Raw genomic sequence first — 20,261 nt, 5'->3', positions numbered from 1 at the left:
GGCACTGATGGATGCTGAATTACAGCAGAAGTGGTTTACAACCTTGGCATTTGAGAATCACTGACTCAGAGTGGATTAGTGTATAAAATTACCATTTATAGCCTTGCTTTTATCTCCTGTCTGAAAAGCAAAAGAAACACAGCCACCCCCACATTCTCTGAAATGCTGCGCTGGTCCTGTACTTGCTGCCACGGGTCGCTTCTAAGCATGACTGTTTTCTTTCTCTTCTCCAGAATCCAAATGCGCATCCAAGGCCCAGCTCCCAGGATTTGGCGGGGTTCTGGGACATGCTGCAGTTGTCCATAGAAAATATTAGTATGAAATTTGATGAACTCCATCAGTTAAAGGCCAATAACTGGAAACAGATGGATCCTCTTGACAAGAAGGTAGAACAATGTAGATTTTGTATGGTTCATTTAAAATCCTGCACAAGCAGTGGACAGTCTAAGTAGGCTTCTGCATTCAGCCCTGCGGTTTACAGTGTGAAATGGAGCCAATATCATATTCATTTCATTGTAATGACAATGTTTACATAGTAATTTGGGAAATTATCTGTAATATGTTTCAGGCTTATTTTTAAAAGAGAAGCTTGTCTTTGTGAATCGGAAAATGGGATTGTGGCCTTTTTTTTGTTAATTAAACTTTAAGTTTAAACCATTCTAGTCCCTGGAAGCAACTGCCTCCATTTTGCTTTTTAAACTAAAATAAATGGCATCTTCAGTATTTGACTGCAGAGAGCAAGAGTCCAACTTCCTTGCACCCCTAAGTTGTATTTCTGAGAGAAAATAGGGAGCCCCCAAAATGGAACTGACTCTGAGAATCATTTCCTTAATCTAAAAATTTAAAAAAAAAGAGAATCACTGTTGTTCAAGTCTAAGAGACTAACATAAAGTTCAAGTAATGAGAAATGTTGAGGGGTTTTTTTTTCCTTTTCCAAAGGAGTTTAACTTTGGTTGATTTGCCTCGGGAACTATAATTTTCATACTTGACTATGAGGCTGTAACAGACCCAAGCAGGTATCCAGTGTCATGCATCACTTTTTAAACCTTTTGTTTTCTTATGGCCTGCGATCAGCTAGATCCATGACGATCAACTTGTGAAAATCAGGGATGTCTGTATCCTCTACATCCATGCTCGAGGTGCCCCCTTCCATTTAGGTTTTCTCGTCTACTAACAAGCCACCTACTTGGCTACTACTTGCTGTAGAACCAGGGTTCTTAGACCCCTGGATTCCCAGGAGACCTCTAGCCCTGAGGGGCAGTCCATAAGGAAAAGAAGGCCAATCCTTCACCAGTGCTCCCATCTCCAAGTAAGCTGGGGGTTTTAGTGTTGAGCATGAACATCTGGTGTATCACCTGGGAAAGCAAACCGTTGTACCCAATGCAGTTCTCTTTAATTTGTATTTCAAACTCTCTGCTAAATAAGTTTTAAAGTTGGTCTTATATGAGAAAACATAATACATGTCTGTACACACATACACCCTGGTAATTTAGGTTCTACAGCTGAATCATAATTTTTCATGCACTGATTTAATTATTTAAAAAATGTTAATGTACCACAAGGAAAAGAAAATATGACTAAAAATTTCCAGCCTACATACATTTAAAAATACCCACTATTATCCAACAATGAAGATTTATTAAACATCCAAAAGTGGTATGTAGCCTTTTGATGTTTGCAAAGTATGGCATTAATGAACTCAACCCCTAGATTTTTCTACAACTCCTCTCTCTGGAGTCTCTGTGTGGCAGTTCTAACTAAGGGCTCCACTAGTAATGCAGGGTTTCAAGTCACCAGAGGGGCCTTGGAAGAAACCTGGCTGGCTGCTTCCGAACCATCATAGCCACTGATAGGCCGTGTAGCACGACTTCTTCCGCAACACATGGGGTCATCATTCATCAGAAAAAAACTTGACAGTAACTAGGTTTTGCTCTATGATCAGAGCTTTTTAGCATCACATGAAGTTTAAGGGGGGAAAATGAACAAAACCAGAGTTGGTAGATGGTATTTGTGTTCTGTGCTCCCCCTGCTGCTCCTTTAGGGCACAGAGACCCCCCTCTAGACCCCTCACTGTGGTGTAACAGGTTTAACCAGCACTTCATCCTCTTAACAAAGAGAGGGTACTGTGATGAGCTGAAGTGTTAGCACATAAAATGCCCTTTGAAACACATAAGACACATGTGTTAGGGAAAATTTTCACACTTTTATTTTTATATTCACATAAGAAATTGAGTATTTAAAATGAAACAAACTTGTGTAGACCTTTTCACAGCCTGAAAATTCAACAAAATCTTTTCCTTCCTCAAATGTACTAAAGTTTATTCTTTCATATTACATTAAGTGAGGTTCCTGGGTATAGCTGCTGTTTGTGATTGTCAATCAACAAAATTTTTGATGCTTCTCTTTTTTCCTACTTCTGTCGTATTACTGACAAAGAGATAAATGCCTTTTGCTTTTCCCAAGTGACATTTAAAATATCTAAGTATTTTATTAGGGAGCTATGGTAGCTTGATGATAAGAAACTGTGCTGCATTTTCAAAGGCTGTTAGTTCTAATCCACCAGCTTCTCCATAGGAGAAGGATAGGCAGTCTCCTTCTGTGCAGTTTACTGCCTCTGAAAACCCAGTGGAGGGTCAACTGAGTCGGTTCTCAACTCAACAGCACACAACAACAACAGCAAAGTGTTTTACAGTTTACTGCTGATAGGGAAGCTAGAAGCAGAAAGTCCTTAGGGGAAGACAATATCTCAGTCAGATGGGGTGGGGGGGAAGGTCCTTGTCTCCCTGAGGCCAACATTCCTTGGAGATCTCCATGTACCTTGACATCAGTTCTCTCTTTGGTCTAGGAGGTTCCTATTACAGGGACCTGGATCCATAAGCTACACTCCACTCCTAGTTCTTCTTTCTTGGTAGTAATCAGACACTTCATTTTCTCTCAGATCTTTCATGTCTTGAAAGATACCTGGTGATACAGGCCTCTACTCCAGGGAAACTCACCTTACATCAGATCAGGACATTGATCTGAGTATGAGTGTTGCATCCTATCCTAATTGCCTTCCAACTTACTGATCACATAATGGGGAGTGATGACATCACTGCACAACTGCCACATTACATCATTTCATAACTTCCAGACCATGAGAATCTTTGTCTAGCCAGATTTACTATTTTGAGGGAGCACAGTTCAATATATGGCATTCTACCCTTTACCCTTATGTTCTTTCCAAATACTTTCAGTTTATAGTATCAACCCAAAAATCTTGGGCAAAATTCTTTGTTGTCCTTTAAAAGAGAACAAATGTTACTTATTCACAAAGTACAATGATGGTATAAGGTAGGCATTTCCATTACAAATCAGAGAAACTGGAGAGAAAGAAGATATAGTGGGCATCAAGAAATCCAACAGAACAATTTACAATTGCTTTCAAGGCTTGAAAAAAATTCTGTTCTCTGAGGCCATCTAGTCATTAGCCCTCCAGACTTTGGATGTTGGTTATAATCTCTGGATTCTGAGGGGAGGCTCCCTGGCCTTGGCTTTAGCCCCATCTTTCAGACCCACATAGTTGTCAAACCTGTTCCCTTGGGCTTTGGGGGGCCCAATTCTCCTAAGTCCACTTGACTGGCAACTCTACCCCTTTTGCCACAGTAGGCCCCATTCTTCTGATCCTTGGACATAGATAGCATCCCTTTTCCTCAGCTTTGCACAGTGATTCTTGCCCTAGCCCCCTGGCACTAGTAAATGACATCCACACACTCCAGAGATGAGTTGGGGAAGATCTGACTCTGAAACCTAGAAGGCCCACCCTTTGAGACCCCCAGGTCATGGCCCTACACTTTGAGAACAAACCAGTTCATCTCAGGGTATTTTCTCTTTCCACCCTCTGCTTCCTGGTTCATTGCTTTCCTGGCCCTTTGGCCTCTTGGACTGGCCCAGTGACAACTCTACTCATACAAATGTCACAAAGTTCTTTAGTTCTACTGATAAAGACCCAGAAGCACCTATTCCACCAGTAAGACTGGGCCTGAAGGTACTCAGCTCTCTTGACCCATGGATCATCCAGCCTATATCCATTGTCCAGTGCCTAGAGGCACCCTGCTCCACCAAGAAGCCAAGGATCTTAGCTTTCTTGATCTGTGGGTCAGCTCCCAAGCCATCTTATGCCATCTCCCAGTTCTACTGCCAGCATTTCCTTTTCACTGCTTCTCACCATCTATACTGTTTCTCTGATGTTAAAGCTCTCCTTACTTCCTCTTACTTACCCACACAAGAATTGCCTCTGATGCCCATAATACCAACAACAATTTCTTTAGTTTCTTCAGTCTTGAAGATTGCCCAGGGGGTTTTTTGTTAACAACAATAAAATAGGACAGGAAAAACAAAAGGCTGAAAAACTCTAGCCCAATCCAAAACCCCAGACTTACTACTATAAATTTGATTCCCACTCACAGCAGAATAGAACTACCTTGTGAGAATTCTAAGGCTTTAAAACAGACTGACACATCTTTCTCCCGCAGAATGACTAGACTAATGTTGTATATCGTTGATTCAGATCTGACCCATAGCTGACCCTTCAGTGGGCTTTTCAGAGTCAGTGGGTTGCACAAGAGGAGATTGTCCATCTTTCTCACAGAGCAACTGGTGGTAGATTCAAACTGTGTACCTTTGTGTTGGTAGCACAGTTCCTTACTACTAGAGCTTTACACCAGAGCTTTCTGATGGCTAGTTAAGTACCTTGAACTCACTCAGCCTCTACTTGTTATTCAGTTCCAAAACTACATCCACATTTTAGTAGAAGAGCATGTTGTTGCCAAAGTCTGTTAGATATTCAAATGTCTGTCAGAGCAGCATCCTGGTACCAGATTCTATCTTATTATCTAGTGCTGCCATCACAGAAACACCACAATTTTTAGGAAGCAGATCTTCTGCCTCTCCTGGGTGGGGAAGACCCTGGTCTCCTGTCTGTAAGCCCAGAGTTCCTTGCAGATCTCCACGTGCCTTGGCTCACTGTTCCCTTTGGTCTAGCATGTTCTCAGCACAGGGACCTGGATCCAAAGGATCTGCTCCACTCCTGGCTCTTCTTCCTTGGTGGCAGTCAGATTCCTCCTTCTCAGCTGGCTTCTTACTGTCCCCCCACTTGAGGAAAGGTGTTGCATTCACTTTAATTCCCTGACAACTGATTGGCTGGTCACATCATATCCCATCATTAGGGATGAATGCCTAATTTCATCACTGCCTAGCCACTAAGTGTGATCAACACTCAGCCAAGTTGGCAAATATTTTGGGAGACAGAATTCAATCCCTGACAACTCTTTTGACACTGTGACAGTGTCATGGCACTGGGCTGCATTTTCTCCTTTGTGATTAGAATTGCCTTCTGGGACACCACAATCATCAGAGCCCTCAGAGGTTCTCCCTCCCCCAGGCCCTGCACAGCACACTGCTTGTGTGTTTGTCGGTGACTTGCAAACAGTGCACTTCAACGCATCAACAAAACTGAGAGACACAGCCTTCCACTCTTAAAGTGTCTTCAGCTTGTGTGGGGCACAGCGGTGGGGCAGAGGGTTGGACTGAGGAAGAGGGAGGTGATGTTTAAACTCTGGAGATGCAGGTAGGATGCCCTGTGGCTGCTTTCCTTGCTCATCTTGCACCAGGAAGAGTCTGAAATTTTCCAGAGAGAAGAGCACGCGGTGTGCGCGGAGCGGACAGCGCAGCCTTTCTGCCTGGGTCTGTTAAATACCCGCGTCCTCACCTTGGAAAGGGCTAGTTCTGTAATCCATTCCTACCGTGGCTTTAAGCTTTCTGATATTTCCTTCCCTTCCATCTTTTGACTATCCAACCAGAATAATGAAGAAAAGGCAATTACAAAGTGCAGATAAGACCTAACCACCCTCAGGGTTGTTTTTAAAAAAAAAAAAAAAATAATAATAATGTGTTCTAACTACTGACCTATCCAGTTTTTCCCGAGCTTGTCCTGAGAAGCTGTGTAATGTCCTGAACCTTCTGCTTTGATCAGGAGAGAAGGGTCCCTCCTCCGGTGCCAAAGAAGCCGGCCAAGGGCCCCGCGCCGCTGATCCGGGAGCGCTCGCTGGAGAGCTCGCAGCGCCAGGAGGCCCGAAAGCGCCTGATGGCCGCCAAGCGCGCCGCGTCCGTCCGCCAGAACTCGGCCACCGAGAGCGCGGAGAGCATCGAGATCTACATCCCCGAGGCGCAGACGCGGCTCTGAGCCGCCCGCCCCGCCGTGCGCCCCACGTCGTGGCGTCCCGTCCCCCTCTAGGCGCCGTCCCTGGGCTCCCCGCCGCCCACATCCCTCACCCCCGGCGCCCCTGTCCCCGTGCTGTCGCCCCGCCTCGAGCAGACACAACCCTTTATTTTCTTGGCCACACCAGACACACCTGTATAGCAGCGGCCCCAAGTCCCGCTCCATCCTCGGACCTACTAGCTAGTCTGTTCCTAGAGCCCAGCAATACCAACCAAACCGCCAGCCAGCACCAGGTGGTCCTTGAGGACTCGACCGTCTTCCACGAGAGAGAAACTAGGGCTCGGATTTGCGCCTTTTGTTTGTTGTTGGGTTGTGTGTTGTTGTTTTTTCTTTTTCTTTCTTTCCCTTAAACTGATATTATTTTTAAAAGCAGATGGAGCACTTTATTTCCAACCTCAGAAATCATACCATTTCACCCCAAATAAGGAGTGCCGCACAGGGCGTGCGCTAAGGGAGCTCGGGAGGGGCCCAGCCGGGCAGTGGGAAGTAGACACGTGGGCCCAGGTGCCCCTGGCGACTCCAGGGTCCCTGCCACCCTGCCCCCACCCGCGCAGCCTGTCCCGCTGTTATTTCATCAATCACTGCTTCAGACGTTCAATCAGCAGACGATTGTAAATTCGATCTTTCAGGGAAATCAATCTATTCCGAAAGGCAATAAAAGGAAGAAGGCGAGGCAAGGAACACTCTCATCAGTGTAGCTAACACACAGGGGATTTTTTTTTTTTTGGTTCTGTTATTAAGAACACTCAGACCTGAAATATTTTATCCACTTTTATTGTACGACGTGCATCATGTTGCTGTGGCAGTGGTTTTATAGAGTGCTGTTGGTTCTATTAATTTGTTGTTGTCCAGCCTGGTATCAGTGCACGCCTGCCTGCAGACTGCTGGAAATGGCCCCAGAGCTGTTCTCAGAGGAAAGTGTAGGTTTTCCTGTCATCACTCTGAATGCTACCCATCTGTCTTTTCGTTCATATTTAAGATATATTTTCTACTTTCTTGTCCTCTTTCTATTTAACCACTCGGAATCCTTTCATACCAATCCTGTCCTAGTGATGAAGATTTTGTCCCATGCCAAACTGAGCGAATCAATATTCACCCCAGTAGACATGCTGCATCATTCCAAAAAACTGTTTATGGTCATCTTGAGATTTCGTGTAGTGGAAAAGAAGGTTGACCAGCAGGGTTCAGCGCCCATGACAAAGGAGGAAAGTTTTGATTCATAAACATGGGAAGAAGCAGAGGCATTTGGCAGAGAATGTAATTTTTTATCACAATTGATGGGCACTATGCTCTTGCATTTAGCTGCGGTTCTCATTAAATGCCCTTCCTAGTAGCAGTTTAAACATCTAGACTGTGGCCACCTTATAGTGTCACTGGCATCTTTTGTCTGGCTCACACCCTAAAGCACTAGATAATATGGAAAATTGAAAGACTTTTAAATCATGCATAAAACACACTTGCACCAGAGAAGCTTTTAAAAAAAATACACTCTCATAGCAGGTGCTAATTTAATTTTCTTTTTGAAACTAAGAGAGGTGATGGATTCTGGCAACAAATCTCTTCATCAATGTGTAAAATCACTAGGGAATTCGCTACCTCTCAGAGCCATTGAAGCTTTGAGCTATCTTTATAAACAGGGCACAAATGTTTACTGCTGTGGTTTACAAGAAAAGGGCTATTATTTAAAAACCAACCAACTTTTAACTAGGGTGAGCTAAGTATCCCGAGTGCTTTGTAAAATGGGAGCATGCAGAGATTTTGAGCTTCACCTATTTGCCAGTTTTTAAGAGAATACACATTTTCTTCACCTTGTAGCAGCAATGAAAGGTTATAGAGTGTTTGCATCTGGTATTGCCAACTGCCACCTCGGGTAGCTTTCGGTCCCACTCAGTACTGAAAATGGCTTGGAACTCACAGAACAGCAGGAAGCAGCCTCCATTGGAAGAGTCACATTCACTACAGTGCAGTGCCCTGAGGTAGAGTTAGGAATTGAATTAAAACATATGTTAGTAATATGGTTCAAGATCATTCTACAATATTTTCTTTGGAAACCAATATAGCCCGGATCTTTTAAAGAGAGACAAGTGAAGGCCAATTTATCTTGTCTACGTGAATGGTATTTGTATATTCATAAGATATTTTTGGTAAGACTTTTAAATCTTTTAGCTGAATGCCTACTTGTTCATATTTGAACAGGCATCATGACCTTGCCTTCCTTAACACAATTTAAATTGTAAAAACACTTTATAAAAAGCTAATTATTGATGAACAAAACCCTCACATGGCCCCAAGCAATGCTGCTTGTTAACCACTTGACCCCTTAAACTAAATAATCATGGGCATAGCCTTTGTTACATTGTTCTTTTTGATGTGATTTGTAGTAATGTTTTTTAGTTCTTACTGGAAAATGTATGTACCCTAAAAATTACTTATTTTGTTTAACTTTGGTATAAAGTTGTTGGGCATTTTCTTGGGGAGGGGGGTTACAAAAGAAAAGCTTGTCTCCCACATCAGAGGAAAAAAAAACCCTTCAAAGAAATCAAGTATTTATTATATTTTTTGCAGATGTTTCCATACAATTCTCATAACCTTTTTGTAAAGAGAGATGAAGAAATGGATTAAAGATTTTTAATATTTGAAATGGTAAATAGAACTAATTTATTTGTAATATATTTCTGTTATTTATAGATGTTTCCTTAATGTTTTACTGTGCATTCCCACTTTAATTTAAACTTTATCCGATTGTGAATTGATCATTTCTTTTTTAAAAACATGTCTAGATGCATATTTTAAATAAATGGAATGTAAATCACTAGCTTATTGGTATTCCCAAATGTAATTTTTAAAAATTATTTTGGATTGGTTTTAAAAAAAATGTTTCATTTGAAAGCTTTCAGAAGGAAGGGTGGGGAACATTTTTATGGCTTTATGACTTGGAATTTCATAGGCTTATTAACCTAGATTGTGTGTGGACAAAAGAAAAACAAAACAAACCAACAAACTGTAAATAGATGAATGTTTCCCAATAATGTAAAAAGGAGAAATTAATAAAATAATTAATGCACTGCTTTCAGGCCTGTGTGTTGTCACTACTGAGTCTTACGTCTTTATAAATGTCTCTGGGAAGGTAGTAACAAGTAATGTATCCGAGTAACTTTCATTATAACATCACATAGGCTGTTCACTGCTGAGAAAGTAGGTAGGTCCTGCATCCTATGTAAGGGATTTAAATGCTGAAGAACCAGAAGTTCTTAGATTGTGATGATCAAATGTGCTTCTATGTTTTTGATCAGGAGCATGAAGAATTGTGCTGAAAAAAAAGAAGGTGCTACAGTGAGGTGAGGTCAGAATGTTGAAGAGAAGAAAATCACTAGCCTCTCAAACATGGAAAGTCAGCGTGCATCTTCCCTATGTCGGTGCCTTTGAACATGTGTCATTAGTTTTTGCTTCCTTCACAGCCCTCCAGGATAGGGAAGTCAGAATGAGACGTTGTGGTTTCCATTTCATCCTCCAAGCAATGAAAGACTGCATTCACTGAGGTTCATGGACTTGCCCAATGTGACATAATTTCCAAGTATCAGATTTGAGTCCAAAATCCAGTGCTTCGTTCAGCTCCTTCCCCAACGACAATCTCTGTCGTTCTTCCAGCATCTCAACTTGGTGACTGTTTGGCACTGTCAGTTTTGTTTGGTTTTTATCAGGTCATATGGTCATGTTTGTATAAGCTTCCTTCATGCACATAATACACATACACACACAGAGAAAGATAATGAGGTGGACTTGGATCCATCTGTTGCCCCAAAATGCCTTCCTTAACACAATTTAAAGACCTGGGTCCATTCTCTCAATTCCTCCACTTTTGGTGGGCAAATCCAACTAGGAGCAACATACTTCTAAACTAAAAAATCACTTATCATTATTTTCATACTTGTTCAAGACGTGCGCTGTTCACCAAAATAACACTGTGTACTTTTGAAACAGCTTCAAAAGAGGAACAATTGAGTGACTGAGTCCCTGTGGGATTGCAAAGATCTCATTACTTGGGTTCATGCCCTACCTGTTCATTTCGTCGGAACCATGATGATATTTCTTGCCTTTCAACAGACTAATTTTTCTATTTCATCAAGGGCTCCTTAAGCATTCCAGTCTCAGAATCAAATGAGCTCATTTTTGTCTGCAGAAATCTGACTTTCAGCAAAGCAGTCTCCCATATCGCAGGCTCGACTTACCACTTTATGTAATATTTTCTAAAATTTGAACAAAATTGTTTGTTCTCACCATGACTTTCTTTTGTTATTTTTGAAATCTGCTCCTTGAAAACAGACATTGATTTTGGCTTAAATAAATGACACATTAAAAATCTTGTTGTCTGTGTCCTTTCTTGAATACCATCAGGGGTAGAGGGTGCCCACATTGACTGTGGGTTTGCTCAGCAGACTGTTTGACTTTCAGTGATTAAACCAAGATTGGAGCCGCTCTGTTCACAAATAGAAACTAATGAACAAGCCTGAAATCCCTTTGCAGATCCTAATCTATTTACTAGGGAGCTTTGGTGGCCTACTGGCAAGAAGTTTACAAAACAGATCTTAAATGTCCTCTATAAACGGCATTGCCTCCTGTGAAGCAGAGCGAAGAGGACTGGCCTGGCTGCTTCCTGGTCCTTGGACTCTCTCCTGGACTTAGCGTGCGAGGTGCATCAACAGAAAAGAGCAGGAAGGTAATGTCCCAGCGTGGGTGCTGGGGAAGAGTTTTGTCAGTAAAGGAATTATCTGTCTTCTATGTAAACAAGCACAAGCTAGTACTCATAGAAAGCAATTTAATATTTAATAAACACCAGAAGTCAACTCTGCCATGTTGTTGTTGTTAGGTGCCACTGAGTTGGGTACAACTCATAGTGACCCCATGAATAAAAGATCTGAACCCTATTCTATCCTGTGCCATCCTCACACTTCCTGACTCACAAGAACCCATTGCAGCAGTCACCTTGTCAGTCCCCCTGGTTGAGGGTCTTCCTCTCCTTCGCTGACCCTGCACCCTTCCCAGCATCATGTCCCTCTCCAAGAAATCGAACCTCCTAGCAACATGTCTAATGTATGTGAGACAAACCCTCATCATTCTTGCCTCCAAAAACACTCCTGCTGCACCCTCTGCTGCTGTTCATTACAGGGAGCTCTGGTGGCCTAGACCGTGGAACTTTGCACTGGCAACCCAAAGGTGGTGGGTTTGAATCCACCAGCTGCTCAGCAGGAGATAAATGGGCAACAATGGGAGTTGAGTTTGTTGTTGATCCCTTGTAAGTGGTACAAAGGGTTAAGCGCAGGACTGTAAATGGAAAAGTCTGTATTTTAAATCCACAGCCACTCATGATCATCAGCCTTGGAAATTCTGTGAAGCCATTCTACACTCTCCTAGGGGTCTGTGGACAAGAATGGAATGATGGCCTTGGGATGCATTGCTGCCAAATGTCTCACACGTGCAAATAGTAATTTTCTCTTCTGCCTCTTTGAAGTAATTGTTCATTCCATGTGGAAACTGGGAACTTCTGTTGAGTTCTCAATAGAGAAACTCTACCGTAGAAAAATTCTGCCTTTTGATTAGGAAAGTGTAAGAGAAGAACAAGTAGATTCTCTTTTCTGCGGTACGGGGGAGAATAGCAGCCATAGAGTCGGTCCCATGTTCATGTGGCCCATGTTGTCAGGATTGGAACTGCAGCCATCAGCAGGGTCTGTAGTGGTTTGTCTCATGGAACAAGATCACCAGATCTTTTTTTTTTTTTCACGTGTCAGGATAGATTTGAACCTTCAACTTTTCATTAGTCCCCAAACCCCTATTAACCTCTGACACCACCCAGGGACTCCTTGTCTCCATGACATACAATGCCTTCTTTTTAGCACTCTGCAGAGAGGTTATATACATTCAATTGTAGGTTTCAGTATAGTCTTAAATCCTGGCTTCGCCTGCTTATCAACACCAATGCTGTGCAAATGGAAGATATTCATTAGGAGCTAGTCCTCTGAGATTTGCACACGTAATCATTAATTAATGAGCTTTTTCTTCTTTCTATGACTTTCAAATCCAAACCTATAAACAGTTTCAATGGTGAGAAGTGGGAGACATGTCTGAAGAGTTAGGTACGAGTGGTCTGAGAGTGGCTCGTGCTAAAGGTGTTGCAATGGACAACTCCAGCTGTGAGTCTACCAGCGAGAGGATCCACGGGAGGAAGCTGGATCATCTCCCTCTGTTATGACTGATGGCCTTGGAAATCCAACGTGGTTGTGGGGAGCTGATTCAATGGCAGTAAGGAGTTATGGGTGCTCTCTTACATCATATTGAAGAAACAGATTGCCATGTTGTTGTTGTTGTTGTTGTTACGTGCCATCGAACCACCTGCGACTCCTAGTGACCCTATGTACAACATCTCTGTTGTACAATTCTCCTTCTGTCATCCCTATTCGTTGTCCAGCTCTCTGATGCATAGCAAGTGATTGCAAAGACCATGGCCCATGTCAGGTACACCTCAGTCTCCAGACTGACATCATTGCTTTTCAGTACTTTGGAGTGGTCTCTGACAGCAGATTTTCCCAATGCAATACATCTTTTAATTTCCTGGCTGCTGGTACCAAGAGTGTTGATTGTGGAGCCAAGCAAACTAAAGCTGTTTACAATCTCAATCTCTTCACCGTCCATCATGATGCTGCCAATTGGCCCAGTGGAAAATATTCCCAATTGGCCCAGTGGAAAATATTCTAACGTCAAAACAAACAAACCCCCAAACCCACTGTCATCATATTAATTCAGACTCCCAGCAACTCTCTGTTAGGTTTCAAATCCGGAAAGTGCCCATTTTTTTTCTTGCAAGGAGCGGCTGGTGGATTCAAACTGCAGACTTTGGTTAGCAGTCAGATACAGCTCATTTGAGAGGTCTTTCGTTTTAGGGAATAACCTTTTGTGTTATTGTTATGTGCCATCAAGTCGCTTGTGACTCATAGCTATATACAACAGCTCTGAACCCTGCTCTATCTTGAGCCAACCTCATTGTCTCCAACACGCTTACTCCTTATTACCCCAGTCACTGAATCAATCAAGGGTTTTCCTCTACTGTGCTGCCCCTCCACCCTTCCAAGGATGATGTCCTTCTCTAAGGATTGGCCCCTCCTGGCAGCATGCTCAAAATATGTGAGACAGAGCTTCAGAATCCTTGCCTCCATGGAGCAACCTAGTTTCACTTTCTGCAGGATAAACCTATTTTTTTTCTCTTGTTAGTCTATGTTATGTTCAATATACTTCAGCACCACAACTCAAGGGCATCAAATCTTCTATAATTCTTTTTCATAGGAAAGGTTTATTTCTTAAAAGGTCAAAAAGGTTGGGGTTGTTTTTTTAAAAAAAATTTAACTATCACATTATTTTTTTAAAGAGTAGGATCTAATATGCTTCACAGCTTCAGGGAATACTATGTCCATCTAGAATACCCACATGACAAGAAGTGGCTATGCTAAATAATTTACACTTAGATTCTTTTGCCATCTGATCTCATTCAACACACTGAGCAGTCTCCCCTCTCTCTAACACACCCAGGCAGATGACCTTTCCTCCTCTCCCCAGCCTGGCCACTGGCCGGAGAGCAGCCTGCAAGCTGCCTTTGCAAAGTAGCCAGCCAAAGCCTCCGAGGTTGTCTCCCAGGTGAGCTAAGCCTGATACTGAGTATCAGTGGCCAAAGCAGGGCCTTTCCCGTTGTGTGCAATCTCGATCTGGTGTACCAGCAATCCCTTGACTAAAAAGTTACTCAAGACAAAGTCTATGAAATCTCACAGGAACCGTTGAAATCTGCTGTGTGGTTTGGAAGCTGGAAGCATGGAAAGATGTTGGCACAGGAAAAATGGGGATTTCCAGACAGAAGGGAAGTGCCGAGTATTTTGTCGGTAGTGGTGAAATGGGGAGTAATTACTCAGATGATTCTGGAAATAATAAAAGAAAAACACCTTTCCACCAAGGACCTAAGATGTCAGGCCTGAGCCTACGGAGGAACTGTCAGAGCTGAAGGGACATTGTTCTCAGCGGTACTTCACTTTGAGACGGGTTATGAGGAGGTCAAGGACCAGCTAGTCTAGCAAAGACAACACATCAGAATTGGGTTAAATATCAACTGAAAGGACATGGGTTAAATATTAAGGAAATGCTTGCCTAAAGAAAATGTAATAGGTTTCGAGTGCCATGAGAAACGGACAGGACTGTGTCACCCAAGTGGCCCCTCTGCAGAGCTTGTTCTTATGGTTATCAGTACATAAATTGGTTTATCAGGCAGTAACTGAAGCTCCCTGGTCTCTGTTGCTGTCAGCCTGAAATAAGGACATCAGTAGTCTTTTGGCAGTGGCTTCCTATTCACAAACCGGGAGGAGAAAAAGGCAGACACTATGACCAGAGGCTAGAAGTCACACACAAGACACTGGCTGAAGGGAAAGTTTCTTTCTCTGCTCTGAGACTGGGCCTGGGCAATCTCAGCTTCTGGTCCCCAGTTCCTTGGAGATGTCTGCCCTGCCATTCTTTCCCCATTTGTGCTTACTTACTTTCATGCCTACACAGCTCTCTGTATATCTCCAAACCAATTGGCTTAAAATAAACCCAACACGGACATGTCCTCACTAACATAGCAAGGAAGACGGTATTCCGAATGAGATTACATCCACAGGTCCAAAGATTTACGAGACGTATTTTGAGAGGATACGATTTGATCCGTAATAAGCTCTCTACTTTGGACTGTGTTGTTCACTTTCGGATTCATGACCCATTTTATTCTCTAAGGCTTCATAAGATTGTTTTGTGCATGAGTAATAATACATTACCCAGTACCCCCTTTTTGATGTGCATTTTCTGTGACAAAAAAAAATGTGAAAGTTGTTAATGTGACTTCAGAACAGGTATATGTGGCTATTGTCATTAGATGCCATCAAGTTGACTGTGACTCACAACGACCCAATAAACAAATCAGAACCCTGTCTTATTCCATGACACCCTCACTATCTCTGACACACATGTAACAGTTTATCTATTGGTTGTACTTGCAGGGGAACAATGACAGTTTTTTAAAAATATTTTAAAATATTGTTGTTGTGCACCGTAGAGTCAGAACCGACTCATAGCTGACCCGCCAGTGGGTTTTCAGAGGCAGTTAATTGCAGGGGAGGAGATTGCCCATCTTTCTTCCACAGAGCAGCTGGTAGCCTCAAACACGTGCCTTTTGGATTGCAGCACAGCTTCTTGCCACTTGGCCACCAGACCTCTACCCTGATTTCTACTTAACTAATTATATATATTCCAGCTTTCTTTCAACAAAGAAAATTTCTATAGAAATGTGAAAATGTGACTTCCAGAAGGAAGATCCCAGAACTGAAGGAGGGAGTAGGCGTTGGCTTGGCCTGAGGCTGTGCAGGCCTTATTAGGCAACATTGCTACTTGGCCTCAACCTCGGATTGGCCTCAACTTGGCCTCAACGTCAGAAGCTTCCCAGGCTTGGGGACAGTATCCTCCCCAGGGGTTACAAGCTAGGGGTGCTTCCACAGTGACAGGTTTACACAGGACTCTGTCTTCCTAGTAGTGGTTTCTTATATGAAACCTTGCTTATTCTTAAAAGACTTTAAGATGACTAACAGAGCTCTGGTGGCCTAGTGGCAAGAAGCTGCACTGTAATCCTAAAGGCACACAGTTTGAGGCCATCATCTGCTCCGTGGAATAAGGTTGAGCAATCTCCTCCTGTGTGATTAAGTGCCTCTTAAAACCCACCGGAGAGTCAGCTATGAGTTGGTTCTGACTTTATGAAACACAACAACAATAAAATTAAAACATAAAAGACATTTCCCCCAATTTTCATTTGTAAATACATTTTTTAGGAAAAGAGAAAATACAATTCAGCAAAGTGGCAGGATATAAGATCAACATACAAAAATCAATTGGCGTTCTCTACAGTAACAAAGAGAATACAGAGCTGGAGCTAAGAAAAACTACCCTTCATAATAGCTAATCAATCAATTAAATACTTAAATACATCTTAGCCCCTAGACTAGCATCATTACTCATTAGCACTTTGGAGGGGTCCCTGACAGCATACTTCCCACAAGCAATTCATCTTTTGATTTCCTGACTGCTGGTACCAACAAGGTTGACTGTGGATTTGAGCAAGCTGAAATTGTTAACAGACTCAGTCTCTTCTCCATCTATCATGGTGCTGCATCAGTATCGGTAGGCCCAGCATTCCTTGGAGATCTCCACATGTCTAGGCATAAATCTCCTTCCTGCATCTAGGAAGTTCACCATGCAGAAACTCTGAGTTCAAGGAATGAACTTCCTTCCTGGCTCTTCTGTCTTGATCATACTGAAGTTCTTCCTTTACTGGATTTTCTGCTCTTCTGTCTCTTGTAAGATAAAAGATGCTGCAGTCCACATATCAGGGAAACTCTCCTAACAACAAATGAGGGATACAGTGGATTTAAGGCTGGGTGCATCCCATCCATGCAACTGTTTGGTTTATCAGATCATGGAGGACCGTTACACAACTGCCACCTTACACCAGTGAGAACCATGGCACAGCCAAGCAAACATGTATGCGAGGGGAGGGGACCCAATTCAATACATGACAGGACCATAGCATTTTTACAAAAGCAGATTTTTTTTAATTGTGGGGGAAAAATACGAAAACATGGGCCACTTTAACATTTTACTTTTTTGTATCATCTACAATCTGCATTATTCAGATGACACACCTTGATTACTTAAACTGAGGAGGACCTGAAGTGCTTGCTGCAGAAGGTCAGGATTGCAGCCTTCAATATGGATTGAAGCTCAATATCAAGAAGATAAAGATTTTCACCATTGGGTCAATTGACAGCATCACGATAGATGGTGAAGAGATTGAGATTGTTAACAGCTTTAGTTTACTTATCTCTACAGGCAATACTCTTGGTACCAGCAGCCAGGAAAGAAAAAGATGAATTGCATTGGGAAAGTCTGCTGTCAGAGATCTTGCAATAGTACTGAAGAGCAACGATGTCAGTCTAGAGACTAAGGTAGTCTTGATACAGTCCATGGTCTTTGCATTTACTTACTATGCATCAGAAAGCTGGACAGTGAGTAGGGATGATAGAAGGAGAATTGGTTCCTTTGCGCTTTGGCACTGGAGAAGAGTATTGACTACACCATGGAATACTAGGAGAACAAACAGTTTCCTTCTAGAGAGAATGAGACCAGATTGCTTCTTGGAAGCAAGAATTTGGAAGCTTCCTCAGACATACTTTGGACATGTTGCAAGGCGAGTTCAGTCCGTGGAGAGGGATATCATGCTTGGGAAGGTGGAGGGACAGTACAGGAGAGAAATACCCTCAATGAGATGGATTGATTCAGTGACTGTGTTAATAGGGGGTAGGTGTGTCAGAGACAATAAGATTGGCACAGGATAGAGCAGGGTTTAGGACTGTTGTACATAGGGTCGCTATGAGTCTCCAGTGACTCGATGGCAAATAACAATAGCAATGTAACAACATATATACATATACAACTCAAGTGGATTCATTGACATCAAGTTAAAATTGACTCATAGCTGAAACTCCATTGGATTTCCAAGGCTGCAAATCACATAGTAGATTACCTCTCCCCATATAAAAAGTAATTGCCAATTTAATGTATTTCAGGTGTATAATTAATCAAATGTCAATATGTTGTTATGTGCTGTTGAGTTGGCTGTGATTCATAGCAACCCTATTTACAATAGCTCTGAAGTCTGCTCTATCCTGAGCCGGTCTCAATCATCTACCCCAGTCACTAAGTCAATCCATTTCATCTGGGGTCTTCCTCTCCTGCACTATCTTTCCACCTTTCCAAGCATGATGTTCTTCTCCAAAGACTGGTCCCTCCTCGCCACGTGCCCAAATTATGTGAGACAGAGCTTCAAAATCCCTTGGTTTCATCCTCTCCAGGACATTTTCCCATTATCTCCGAAACTCTTTCCCCTCTCTGCTGCCCCTGCTAACTACTAATAACTTTAGGCTGTATATACTTGCTTATTTTTATTATTTCATGTAAGTAAAACCACACAATATTTATCTTTTCCTTGACTGAGTGTAAGGTTTTTGAGGTTCATCTATGTTGCAGCATCGATCAGAACTTCATTTTTTATTATGACTGAAGACTATTTCATTGATTTACTTACCGTATTTTGTTAATCTAGTTATCCACTGATGCAACTTATGTTAATTCCATCTTATGGCTATGATGAATAGTGCTATAATGAATGTTGTTACTTGTGTCTGTTGACTCGTTTTTTTCAAGTTTCTTGAGTATACATCTAGGAATGAAATGGCTGAGTCACATGTTTAATTTTTTGGGAAAATTTATGTTTAATTTTTTGAGAAAATGCCAAACTATTTTCCATAATGTCTGTATGTTTTGCAAGCCTATCAGCAATGGACACATCTGTTCTTTTTTTAATCTTAGACATCCTATGTTGTGTGAAATGATAATTTGTTGTAATTTTTATTTGCATCTCTAAGTAGTAGATCCAGTGGTTCTGGTGGTCTGGTAGCAAGAAGCTGTGCTATGGTCCCAAAGGCACGTGGTTTGAATCCACCAAGGAAGAAAAATGGGTAATCTCCTCCCATGCAATTAAATGTCGCCGAAAACTCTCTGGAGGGTCAGGTATGGGTGGGTACTGACTTGATGGTACACAACAACCAGTAAGTGGTAAGGGAGCACTGGCAGCCTAGTGGTAAGGAATTGCATGTGGTTCCAATCTATCAGCTGCTCTGCTGGAGAGATAGGCAATCTCCTCCCAGGCAATTAATTGCCTCCGAAAAACCACTGATGGGTCAGTTTCAGCTCAACAGTACACAGCAACAACAATGGCTGATGAGGGAGCTCTGATGACGTAGTCCATAGGGAGGTGTGCTACTAACCCAAAGGTCATGCCTCTCTGGCATTTTTAATCCACCAGTCAAGATGAGTAGTCTCCTCCCATGAGATTTATAGCCTTGGAAAACCCACTGGAGGGTCTGTATCAGTTCTGACTGAATGGCAATGAGTTTTAAATGGCTAAAGTACTTTGATCACTTTATCAGGAAAGACTAGTTCCTGGAGATGAAGATCCTGTTTGTTCGAGAGTAAGTGAAACATAAGAAGACCTTCAACAAGAAGGATTGACAAGGTGGCTACAACAGTGACCTTAACCATAACAACATTTGGAGGCCCGGCAAGACCAAGCAGTGTTTTCTTCTCTTGTACACAAAGTCACAATGAACCCACTTGACAGCACCTGAAAACGGCAGATGGTAGATAGCAACCATGGTGGGCATTTGGTTAAGAGCTTAGTTGCTCCCAAAAGGCCAGCAGTTCTGTCACTCCAGCTGGTCACAGGAGAAAGATCTGGCAGTTGGATTCCATAGAAATGTAGGCATGGAGGTCCCACGAGGCTATGCTACTTTGTCGTGTAAGGTTTCTGTGACTAGGAATCAAATTTTTATCCCTGCTCTATCCTTCCACTCATTGCTGCAAGAAATAAAGCTTTCTTTAATAGAACAGGGACAACTTTCATGGTCTTGTACTTCAGGTCACTCGATCTTTGAATCAGAAGAATTTTAGCTCATCTTTAGCAAAAATGAGGATAACCAAGCAGATACTCATTCTGACAAAATTATAGAAAAGTATCATATCACCTAGAACCTTGTCTCTCAAAAACATTTGGTGTCATGGTAATGATATTTCTTTTTTTAAAATTAATTTTAATGAAAGTTTACAGGGACTTTGGATTTCCATTCATTCATTGTTACACTTTTCTCGCTGCCCAAACTCCCTGCCTCCCAAGTTTGCTCTTCTCTTTGAAAAGTAAGAAAAAAACTATTTCATTATTATAAAATACCTCCCCCCAAGTCCACTCCACTATACAGCCTTCATTTTGAAAAGTAAAAGAAAAATTATTTCATTGTTATACAATCCCTCCCCCCAAGTCCACTCCCCTACG

The 20,261-nt window shown here is 42.3% G+C and overlaps 1 protein-coding gene across 8 annotated transcripts in view; it reads left to right on the top strand.

The window, feature by feature from the left end:
* The window catches only part of DLGAP1 (discs, large (Drosophila) homolog-associated protein 1), a 542,994-nt gene extending 536,755 nt beyond the window's left edge, over positions 1-6,239 (top strand). For 4 of the 8 annotated variants that reach the window (XM_006891397.1, XM_006891398.1, XM_006891401.1 and 1 more), the window contains 2 exons: positions 234-386; positions 6,014-6,239. In XM_006891397.1, the coding sequence (XP_006891459.1) occupies positions 234-386; positions 6,014-6,223 (363 nt within the window). In that variant the 3' untranslated portion in view covers positions 6,224-6,239. Of the gene's footprint in view, positions 1-233; positions 723-6,013 lie in introns of those variants that run through there. The other 4 variants (XM_006891396.1, XM_006891402.1, XM_006891399.1 and 1 more) reach the window with 2 other exon arrangements.
* Positions 6,240-20,261: the final 14,022 nt, after the last annotated feature.

This window comes from Elephantulus edwardii, unplaced genomic scaffold (genome assembly GCF_000299155.1).
Source record: "Elephantulus edwardii isolate Elephantulus edwardi_28Jun2011 unplaced genomic scaffold, EleEdw1.0 scaffold00097, whole genome shotgun sequence".
Lineage (NCBI taxonomy): Eukaryota > Metazoa > Chordata > Mammalia > Macroscelidea > Macroscelididae > Elephantulus > Elephantulus edwardii.
This window is presented reverse-complemented; position numbering and strand designations above follow the sequence as displayed.